Source organism: Mobula hypostoma, chromosome 1, assembly GCF_963921235.1.
Source record: "Mobula hypostoma chromosome 1, sMobHyp1.1, whole genome shotgun sequence".
Classification (NCBI taxonomy): Eukaryota; Metazoa; Chordata; class Chondrichthyes; order Myliobatiformes; family Myliobatidae; genus Mobula; species Mobula hypostoma.
In genome coordinates, this window is record NC_086097.1 from 27537628 (window position 1) to 27549861 (window position 12234).

The 12234-nt window shown below is 44.0% G+C and overlaps 1 protein-coding gene across 3 annotated transcripts in view; it reads right to left on the bottom strand.

Annotated features, from left to right (window-relative positions):
* ttc7b (tetratricopeptide repeat domain 7B) overlaps positions 1–12234 on the bottom strand; it is a 477499-nt gene that overhangs the window by 232012 nt on the left and 233253 nt on the right. For all 3 annotated transcript variants that reach the window (XM_063045085.1, XM_063045099.1, XM_063045092.1), the window contains one exon: positions 11733–11837. In XM_063045085.1, the coding sequence (XP_062901155.1) occupies positions 11733–11837 (105 nt within the window). The remainder of the gene's footprint in view (positions 1–11732; positions 11838–12234) is intronic.

The window sequence follows — 12234 nt, forward strand, 5'->3', positions numbered from 1 at the left end:
CATCACGATAGTGGAGGAGGCCATGGATAGATATCGAAATGGGAATGGGAAGTGGAATTAAAATGTGTGGCCATTGAAATGGGGAGGGGGAAAGGGGGAAGGGGGGAGAAGGGAGAGAGCGGGGAGCGTGAGGGGGAGAGGGAGAGAGAAGGAGGGGGAGGGGGAGAGGGGGAGGGGGGAGAGGGGGAGGAAGAGATATCCCTTTTATGTGATTTTTTTCCCCAAAGGCTGAAACCATTTGAAATACTTCAGCTCCTTCCTTAATCCAAATTTCATTAACTTGTGCCTACAAATGACAAGAGACAGAAGTCATTTACTATCATAAATTAAAGGCTATGTGTTCAATTATACCACCAGTTCAGGTGCTTTCATTCAGCAGTTCATTAACACGTGTCTCCCCCTCAACAATAACGAAGATCAACGAATTAGGCAATGATTAATTCCGCATTAAAAATACACCATGCAATATACAAAACATACACATTCCATTTCACTTTGTCCTCCTATCTGTCTTTGAAAATGAGCTAAAGAAGCTGCAGTGTTACATTATTCCGAACAGTGTCATCTGGGACATTTGAATCAAGCAATACTTGCCTCGCCCTCTCCAGAAATCACTGAAACTGGAGAGGGAGCGTTTCATCAGTACTGACTAATCCCATTCCTTCATCAAATAGACCATAAGATAAAAGAACTGAATTAGGCCATTCAGCCCCTCAGGTTTGCTTCACCATTCCATCATAGCTGATTTATTACCCCCCTTAACCTCATTCTCCTGCCTTCTCCCCATAACCTTTGAGACACTTACTAATCAGGAACCTATCAACCTCTGCTTTAAATGTATCCAATGACTTGGCCTCCACAGCCATCTGTGGCAATAAATTCCACAGATTCACCACCCTCTGGCTAAAGAAGTTTCTCTTCATTTCATTAACCATAGACTAGATGAGCCAAAGGGCCTGTTTCTGTGCTGTAGCACTTTATGACCCTATGACGTACATTGAAACATGCAGTGAAACATGTCATTTGTGTTAACACCCAACACCTAGGGAAGGCTGGGGCTAGCCCGCAAGGGTCGCCACACATGCTGGGGCCAACATAACATGCTACAATGTTTAGCAGAACACAAGCAAAAAAAAACAAAACAAGAAGAGCAAAATAAGACACTTGCCTCCATCTCAGCCACCCACTCAATCACTCACACAGCTATACCTCCAACCCCAGGATACGTTGCCTCTCGAGTACTTGATTCTGCAGTTCATGCCACCAGATTGGAGGCTACCCAATCAGAATATAAGGTGTTGCTCCTCCAGCTTGAGTGTGGCCTCATCCTGGCAGTGGAGGAAGCCATGGATGGACTGACATGTTGGAATGGGAATGGGAAGTAGTACTGAAATGGATGGCCACTGGGAAATCCTGCTTTTTGTGGCGAACGGAGCGAAGATGCTCGATGAAGTAGTCTCCCAATCTATGTCAGGACTCAAGCAGGATTTCCCAAGTATCTGCATATTTCTGTCAAACAATAAGAAACTTTTTAGGCTCTGACTGCTTTGTGAAAAATGTAAATCCCTCCCCTTTTCAGGTTCTTTCTCAGGCTCTCATTTCTCTCTTTTGGCAGAGGCCCTCAGATCTAATAGGAGAATCAAAATCAGAATCAGGTTTATTATCACTGACATATTTGTTATACTTGTAGTTTTGTGGCAGCAGTTGAGTACAATTAATAAAATATACTATAAATTATAGTAAGGAAAAATATATACAGTATATAAGTTAAAAATGTACTGCAAAAAGAGATCAAGTATAGTGAGGTGGTGTTTGTGGGTTCATTGTATGTTCAGAAATCTGATGGTAGAGGGAAAGAAGCTGTTCCTAAATTGTTGAGTTCACACTTAAAGTCTCTAGGCTACTGATGGTATCAATGGGAAAAGAGCATGTACTGGGTGGTGGGGGTCATTAATGATGGATGACGCCTTTTTGAGGCATCGCCTGTTTTAGATGTCCTTCATGGTGGGGCGGTCATGTCATGGAGTTGTTCAGTTTACAATCCTCTGAACCTTTTTTCAATCCTATGCGTAGAGCTTCTATATGAGATGGCAGGGTCAGATTAAAATTATTCAATAAATCTGCCAGACAGTAGTACCATACCTATATTCTGAGGGCCTTGCGCCTGCCCCTCTACACTGAAACGCTAGTGACAACACTGTCTGCAATTCAATGAGTTCCAGTCTAACTATACTGAACTCACAGAATGCTGAGCAGCTCAAACCAGTCACACTGCTGATCAAAGCTTTGGCTTATAAAGGATGATGTAATAAAATAAATCCACAGGGAGAGCCAATATATTCGCAGACACCTTCACAATGGGATGCGGAGTCTGTAAAACAACAGCTGTGCACACTTAAACTCTGGTCAGCTCCGCTAAAATTTTGCTTAAAAAAAAGTAAATTTTAAAAAGAATCCTCTTCAATTTTCTCCCTGTTCTCCATGTACTCTGTTCTATGAATGATAAATGAGCAGTTCTATAAAAACCTGGTTAGACCACACTTGAAATACTGTGTTTGGGTTCCGGTCACCTCATAGGAAAGATGTAGAAACTTTACAGAGGGTGCAAAGCACATTTACATAGTGCTGCATGGAATAGACAGCATGTCTTAGGAGGAAAAGTTGAGCGAGCTGGGGTTATTCTCTTTGGAGCAAAGGAGGATGAGCAGTAACCTGATAGGGGTGTACAATATGCTAAGAGGCATAGATCTAATGGATAGTCAGAAACTTTTCCCCAGGGTGGAAATAGCTAATAAAAGGGGCATAATTTTAAGGTGATTGGAGGAACGTATAGGGCAGATGTCAGAGGCAAGTATTTTTTTACACAGAGAGTAGTGGATGTGTGGAACGTGCTACACTGCCAGGTGTGGCAGTACAAAAGCAGATAATTAGGGACATTTAAGAGATTCTTAAATAGAGACATGAATCATTAAAAAAAAGGAGGGCAATGTGAGAGGGAAGGGTTGATTGATCTTACAGTTAAAAGGTCGGCACAAGATCGTGGGCCAAAGAGCCTAGACTCTGGCACAGTGTTCTTTGTTCTAAGTTATTTGTTTTGTGACTGCAATAAGAAGCTTTTGTAATGTGCTAGTATATGGCAGCAGCAGTGACCTGCGGCAGGGCAGAGATGGATTCTTGCTGTAATAATGGGTGGGTGAGGTACAGAAGTGTGAGGGTGATGGAAGAAGTGAGGTTGGCCTCAAAGACTGAATGTCTAGAGACAGCATAAGATTAGGTCATTAGCTGAGCATAGAATACTGACTAATTGGGAAGTTGGGAAGAGGGCACCATACTATTAAGGAAGAAATGATCCTGGAGTCCATGGACTCACTTTTAAGGACTCTACAACTCATGTTTTGAGTATTATTTATCTACCTATTTATTGTATTTGCACAGTTTGCCTTCTTTTGCACATTGGTTGTTTGTCAGTCTTTGTGTGTAGTTTTTCATTGATTCTATTGTATTTCTTTGTCTTACTGTGAATGCCCACAAGAAATTAATCTCATGATAGGATATGACTTCATATACATGATAAAATATTTTACTTTGACTTTAAGGGGTGGTGGTGGAAACAGATCTAATAGAGGCATTCAAAAGGCTTTAATAAAGGTATATGAACAGGCAGGTAACAGGAATCCAGATCAAATTTACTTTGAGCTTGAATATTGAACTTTGGAGTATGTGAAGTAGTTCTGGTAATAGATGTAACTAGTAAACTCTGCATGTCTGATCTACCCAAGCCTCGCCTCCACTTCTCTGCCAGTTCCACGTGCCTCTCGGTTACCATTTTAAAGCATTTGGAGGAGACGTGGTGATAAGTAACATCAACTACAGAGGAAAGAAGTCAACAGCACAGAGGACAACGCAGAGGATTGGGGAAAGGAAAGGATAATGGGAAGGGCAAAGGTGGTGCAGTGGCCATGGCAACTGCTAAATATGGGATGGGTGCAGCACCTATGGCTGGGTGTGGTGCATGAAATGAGCTGCTGGAGAAACTCAGAGGACCAGGCAGTATCTGTGGCAGGAAATGGACAGATGTTATTTCAGGTTGAGATCTTCAATTTGTACTGTAAGATAGAGAGGAGGTAGTCAGTATAAAGAGGAGGGGGAGGGATGGGCCAAGAGGTGACAAGTGGATCCAGGTGAGAGTGGGTTTGTGGGCAGATGGAGTACGATGAGAACAGAAGGGTGAAGGTAATGACATGGGTTAAGAGGTAATGTGTGTACAGTTGTTTGGAGGTGGTAGCATTACAGAGGTTGGGCCTTGAGTGGGATTGTCATTTTTCTTCTGGTTAATTTCCTTTATATTTACTTATATGTTTGTATAGTCTCATGTTTGTCTAAATGTTCAGTAGATTTCCAGTAATTTGTAGTATATCTGGTTCTGGATTTTTGTAGTTTCTTTGTCTGTAAAGTTTGGACTCACGGAAAGATAAATCAAAGCCGCTCTTGTTGTCTCGTAAGCTGCTATTATCACAGAATTTCCTAATCTATCTAGTTTGAACTAGTTCTCAGTATAAATACTGGCCACAAGGTAGTTCTTTAGAACAGGGAACAGTATAATACAATACAGGCCCTTCGGCCCACAATGTTGGAACATAGTATATTACAATACATGTCATGCTGATGTTTTAACCTACTCCAGAGTCAATCTAACCCTTCCCTCCTGCATAGCCCACCAATTTTTTTTCATCCATGTGCCTATCTACATGTTACTTATGTCTCCATAATGAACCTGCCTCCACTACCACCCCTGGCCGTGCGTTCCGCACACTCACCAATATCTGAGTAAGAAACCTACTTCCGACATCCCCCAGATACGTATTTGAAAATTAGGTCCCCTTGTATTAGCCATTAACACCCTGGGAAAACGTCTCTGGCTGTCCACTTGATCTATGCCTGTTATCCCCTTGTACACCTCTATCATGTTACTAATATAGTTCTTTGCTCTTTTCCTTGTTCTTTTTCTTTCCTCCTTACTTACATTAAAATGAGTTGGTTCAGTTAAAGTTAGTTCCCTACTGCTGTGTTACTTCCTTGCAGTGCTTTGCTGTTATTTCTGTGTTATCAGCATCTAATAAAACAGCTGTAACCAAAACATATGTGTCTCATTCTTGACTTCCGAAGAACCTTCTGGACAATATTATTCACGTACATCTGCTCTCACTCCATCCTCCCACCACCCCACTAGGAATAGGGTTCCCCTGGTCCTCACCTACCACCCCACCAGCCTCCGGGTCCAACATATTATTCTCCGTAACTTCCGCCACCTCCAACGGGATCCCACCACTAAGCACATCTTTCCCTCCCCCCCTCTCTCTGCATTCCGCAGGGATCGCTCCCTACACTCCGCAGGGATCGCTCCCTACACAACTCCCTTGTCCATTCGTCCCCCCCATCCCTCCCCACTGATCTCCCTCCTGGCACTTATCCGTGTAAGCGGAACAAGTGCTACACATGCCCTTACACTTCCTCCCTTACCACCATTCAGGGCCCCAAACAGTCCTTCCAGGTGAGGCATCACTTCACCTGTGAGTCGACTGGGGTGATATACTGCGTCCGGTGCTCCCGATGTGGCCTTTTATATATTGGTGAGACCCGACGCAGACTGGGAGACCGCTTTGCTGAACATCTACGCTCTGTCCGCCAGAGAAAGCAGGATCTCCCAGTGGCCACACATTTTAATTCCACATCCCATTCCCATTCTGACATGTCTATCCACGGCCTCCTCTACTGTAAAGATGAAGCCACACTCAGGTTGGAGGAACAACACCTTATATTCCGTCTGGGTAGCCTCCAACCTGATGGCATGAACATTGACTTCTCTAACTTCCGCTAGGCCCCACCTCCCCCTCGTACCCCAGCTGTTACTCCTTTTTATGCACACATTCTTTCTCTCACTCTCCTTTTTCTCCCTCTGTCCCTCTGAATATACCTCTTGCCCATCCTCTGGGTCACCCCCCCCCGTCTTTCTCCCTAGGCCTCCTGTCCCATGATCCTCTCGTATCCCCTTTTGCCTATCACCTGACCAGCTCTCGGCTCTATCCCTCCCCCTCCTGTCTTCTCCTATCATTTTGCATCTCCCCCTCCCCCTCCAGCTTTCAAATCCCTTACTCACTCTTCCTTCAGTTAGTCCTGACGAAGGGTCTCGGCCTGAAACGTCGACTGCGCCTCTTCCTATAGATGCTGCTTGGCCTGCTGCGTTCACCAGCAACTTTGATGTATGTTGCTGGACAATATTATCTCCAGGTCTAACACTTAAGACTAGTGTCAAGGGATATTTGGAAAACACAAGGTTACGTAGGGAGAACAACATTTAGTCCTTCATCAGGACTGGAAAGGAAAGGTGCAGAAACCAAAATAAGGAGGTGGGGGGAGTGGAAGAGGTACAACCTGGCCAGTGATAGGCGAGACCAGGTATGCACATATAGGGGGATGATTATTACATAAAACAGTGCTGTTATTTAAAATCAGTAAAGGCTCAGCAAAGGGAAAAAGTTGGATATAATAAATAGGACTAACAGTTTCTGGCAGTTGGACTTCAGTGATAACAGTATTGTCCATTACAGAATATCATCTGTAACAACAAATTGGGCCAACGGTTACAAATAAGAGGGTGAGATACAGGCAAGTAGAGCAGCAGTTACAAGTATGAATCACCAGATATCATCACAGGGTTAACAGTTATAGGAACATTGTTGATAAACATAATAAGTAGGACTGTGAGTGACAGAAACAAGGCCATCACTTGTAATCAATAAGGCCTTTAGTTCCTGGCAAGAAGTCTGCAGATGTAATAAATGACCCTGTCACTTACGTGGAACAGGACCGTCATTTATAATCATGAGGGTTCAAGTTACCAAGCAATTGAGCTGTATGCTACAGGCAATTGAGTCACTAGGCACAGGCAATCAAGCCGCCAATTAACAGAACAGATTACAATCTATCTGGATGCATTACAGTTTAGTGTGGTAGCTATGATGTTGTGGACATCACTGAGTCATGGCTGAAAGAAGATCATAGCTGGGAGCTTAACATCCAAGGATACAAAGGCAGATGAACTTAATAAGTATTTTGTGTCAGTCTTCACTGTGGAAGACACCAGCAGTATGTCAGAAATTCAAGAGTGTCAGGGAACAGAAGTGAGTATAGTTGCTGTTACTCAGGAGAAGGGGTTTGGGAAACTGAAAGGTCTGAAGGCAGATAAGTGACCTGGACTAGATGGACAACACCGCAGCATTCTGAAAGAGGTAACTGAAAAGACTGACGAAGCAACAGTAGTGATCTTTCAAGAAAAAGAGCTTTGGTCAGCAGCCAATCCAGACATCGGAAGTTTGGAGAGGAGGGGACTTCACTCGGAGGATAAAAAGGCAGGAGTGGGTCGCGGCAGTGAGAAAGAACTTTGACCAGCGACCAACTGGCATTTGGGATTGATTAGTAAGAACAAGTTAAAGGAAGGCGGGGGGCAGAGTCAGAGTGGTGAACTCGAGGCTTTAGATCTTTTGAGGTTTCAACGAAGAGGGGCTTCACTCAGAGAAAGCAAAGGAGAGAAAAGCTCAAGTTTTTTTCCCTTCTCTTTTTATATCTGCTTAGCTAGGACAGTAGAGATGCTAGGCCAGATAGTGAAATGCCCCACTTGCGGGATGTGGGAAAGCAGGGAGACCTTCAGTGTCCCTGACAACTATAACTCCGAGAAGTACTTCCAGGTGCATCTTCTAACAAACCGTGTCAAGGAGTTGGAGCTGGAGCAATCCTTGCTGATTTGATATGATGCAAATAACACATTTCACTGTATGTTTCAACATACATGTGACAAATAAAGCTAATCTATTCTTTTATCAAAGACCCTACCATCCCATATACTCTCTCTTGTCCCGTTTCCCATCAGGCAGAAGGTACAAAAAGCCTGAAGGCTTATACCATCACTGTCAAGGACAGCTTCTATCCTGTTGTTATAAGACTATTGAATTTTTCTATGGTACAATATGACTGACTCTTGATCTCACTATCTACCACGTTGTGACTTTGCACCATATTGACCTACCTGCACAGCACTTATTCTGTAATTTTATTCTCTATAATAAAAGACTATTATAAAGGTTTGACTGACTGATTTATTATCCTTCTCAACTCCATTCTCCTGCCTTCTCCCCAAAACCTTTGATGCCCTGACTAATCAAGACCCTATCAGCCTCTGCTTTAAATATACTCAATGACTTTGCCTCCACAGCTGTCTGAGGAAATGGGTTCCACAGATTCACCACCCACTGGCTACACAAATTTCTCCGCTTCTCTGTTCTAAACATTCAAAGATTCAAATATGTATGTAATAAACAACTCTGAGATATGTCTTCCACAGAGTGCCACAAAGCAATGAAACACCATGGAAGAAAACATCAAACACCAATGCACAAGAAAAAGAACAAATTGTGCAAATGGCGAAAAAGCAGCAAAAAACACAGAATACAAAATATCAAAATATAGAGACATTAAAACAATCTAGGAATATTCAGTTTAGTTCAGTTCAATTTAGTGCTGTCTTTCATTCATTTCAAGCCGCAGAGCCGATACGCTCCACAAACCTTGTTGATTAAACCTTGCCCAAAACTCAAAACTCTGGTAGCGTCAAGCAAGAAGGAAAGAGAGACTAGACAAACACAGGCAGACACCTGCTTGTCTTCTGCTCTCATTCCTGCTAATTTCAATCTTGCTCAATCCTTTAATCAGTGAGATCGGCAAGAAATGGAGTTGATCATGGGCTCTCCAGGCCACACATTCTGCTCAAAACCTCATCAAACTCCCTTGAAGACAGCAAAGAACTAGATCGCTCAATCGGCCTGAAAACAGGTTCCGACTGCATGCAGCTTAGTAGCAGAATCATATTTGAAAGAAGAAGTAAAAGAAGCAACTTCGTGAACTGTCTGAAGGACGTCATCTTTGGTCGTGTTGTTCGCTGGCTCCATCCTTGCATTCTATGGCTGTACCCTCTGGTCCTAGACTCTCCCACTATTGGAAACAGACACTCCACATCCACTCTGTCAAGGACTTTCAATATTTAGTAGGTTTCCATGAGGCCCTCCTCATTCTTTTAAATTCCAGCGAGTACAAGACCAAATCCCAATAAACTTTTTTTTCAAAATAAACTTTATTCATAATGAAAGATTATTTACAAGAATTATTTACCATTCAATGCATTTTCACTTTTTACATACATAGTCAGTGTTCACACACTTTAATAGCACTGGTGCCACCCATGTGGCAATTTCAGGTGGTATAATAACTACTACAATAATTGAGGAGCTTCCTCACTTCACCTGGCTCCTCCCTCATCGAGACGAACCCTGCATCGTGGTCCTTCTCAAATGAGCCCTTGTGGTGACTGCCCCAAGTTTCAGTGTGTCCCTCAGCGCGGATTCCTGTGGCCTGGAATATGCCGGTTGGCAGCATTCCTCCACAGACATCTCGAAGAGCTGGCAGACCAACAAGTTCTGGTCCAACTGTAGAGTGAATTTCACCAAGCTGATGATCTGCCAGCAGCACTGGATGTTTGTCTCCGTGCTTGCCCCTGGAAACAGTCCATAGGTCAGAGAGTCCTCTGTCATGCTGCCGCACATCTTTCTCGATGCCCTCTTCGTAAACCCACAGTCTGCAAAGAAGTGAGCTACAGTCTCTTCCCCATTACAGTCACCCTGTGGGTAGCAGGCTGTGGCGATGATGCTCTGGGCATGCAGGAAGGATCTAACTTGACTGGGAGGGCCCCTCTCACTGCCAGCCATGTATGGTCTTGGTGAGACCTGGTGATGAAGCATTCTGTCAGATGCTCTAGACACTCAGGAACACACCTACTGTATCCATTGAGTCCTTCTCCTGCAGTATCTGCATGATGTTCTGTGCTGACCACTGCCTGATTACCTTGTGGTCAAAGGGTTTGGTCTGGAAGAATGTTTTCGTGAAGAACTGATAGTGTGGCAACGTCCAGCTGACTGGGACATTGCACAGCAAAAGGGCAAGACCCATCCTTTGCAACATTGAGGACAGATAAAAACTTGGCATGAAGTGGTACTTGGTGCTCACATATTTCGGCTCCAAGCACAGCCTGATGCAGCCACACACAAAGGCGGTCATCAGGATGAAGGCAACACTGGCTATGTTTATATCCCCTGCTGTGAAGGGACTTGTGCATGGTGACCTGTCTTACCTGCTCCATCTTGGATCCCCAGATAAACCTGAAGAATCGGATGATTCCTAAACTGGAGGAGCGGAGGATGGGCCACACCTGCACCAAGTACGGTAGCGCTGAGAGCACCTCACATCTGATGACCAGGTTCTTCCCAGTTATTTACAGGGAGTACCCTCCCCCCAGTCCCAATTTCTGCTTTACTTTCCCAGTCCACTCCTCCAATTCTTGTTGCATGTCTTGGCCCCTCCAGCACGTTCACGTAATCAGACTTGGTGGTGAAGGGGACTCTGGATCAGTCGGGTCAGCTGCCAAAAAGCATAGCCTCGCTCTTTGTGCGGTTAACCCTGGCCCCTGATGTCAATTCAAACTGGTCGCAGATGCTGATCAATCTGCAAACTGAACTCGTATCTGAGCAGAAGACAGTGACCTCCCTATGTACAGGGAGGTTTCACTTGGGTTACTCCACTGTTCAGCAGCCTCACCCCTCTTATGCTCTTGTTCTTCCTGATGGCTTCGGCAAAGGGTTCTATACAACACACAAACAAGTCAAGGGAGAATGGGCAACACTGCCTGACTCCAGACTTGATGGGAAAGTTACCTGTTTTCCAACCATTGACTTGGACTCTACTACAGATGTACATGTTGAGCAGCTGGATCCAATTCCCGATTCCCTCACAAAATCCCACTTTGGAGAGTACATCCATCACGTATGGGTGTGATATCCTAGCGAAGGTTTTCTCATGGTCCAAGCTGACCAGGCAGGCATCCACCCCATGTTCTGCATGTAGATGATGGTGTCCCTCAGCAGCATGTGGCTGTCAAATATCTTCCTGCCAGATACAGCACAGGTTTGGTCTGGGTGGATCACCTATCCTAGAGCAGACTTGACACGGATTGCTATGGCCTTGGACACATTCAAGAGTGAAATGGGTCTCCAATTCTTAATGTCATCTCTTTCCCTCTTCTCCGTGTAGGTGTGAGGGTAATGATGACATTCCTCATGCCAGCTAGAAGCATAGCATTCAGCCAGTAAGCCATTGCTTCTGGGAGTTTTATTTGAGTCAAAGGAATGGATGGAGCCAGTCAGCTCCTCCAGGGTCAGTGGCTGGTCCATACCCTCCCGCTTGCTATCATCTAATACTTCCTTGATAGACAACAGGAAGTTCTAGGAGGCTGTGGTTTCTGTGGCCTTTCTATCATATAGACTGGCATAGAAGGACTTACGGAGCCTCAATATGTCCATCTTTGAGGATGCTACTCCGCTATCCTCATCCTTAAGGCTGTGGATCACAGAGGTTCTCCTGTGAACCTTTAGGAAGAAGAAACGTGTGCACATAAGCCCAGAGCCAACAAGTACTTCTCATACATTAACTCTTTCATTCCTAGGATCATTCTCATAAAACATTGCACATGTGGGGCCCAAAACCGCTCACAAGACTCCATGTCTCATCAACATCTTAATGTAACAACGTAAAATCAACACCTTAATGTTTAGAGAATCCACAATGCTTACCCAGTGAAGAGATCCAATGCACAATTTGGTAGCAAGGAGTGGGATTGTGGGATCATCTGGTTTGAGTCTGATACATTCTCTCAGTACTCTCACTGCCCGTGCAGACTACGAGAGACAACATTGAATGGAAGTAATTTACATTAGAACAAAGAAATACAGTAGAATCAATGAAAAACTACACACAAAGACTGACAAACAACCAATGTGCAAAAGAATACAAACTGTGCAAATACAGAAATAACAATAAATAAATAATAAATACTGAGATTATGAGTTGTAGGGTCTTTGAAAGTGTGTCCTTAGGCTGTGGAATCAGTTCAGAGTTCAGTATTTATCTTCTAACCTACAACAAATTATTTGGTCATTATCTCGTATCTGTTTATGAGACCTTGCTGTGTGCAAATTAGCTCCCTACACCTTATTATTAGCAGTGGTAAGAGAATGTTCATTTCTACAGTGCCTTTGATGTTCCCAAAGCACTTTATGGTTAATTAAGACTTTC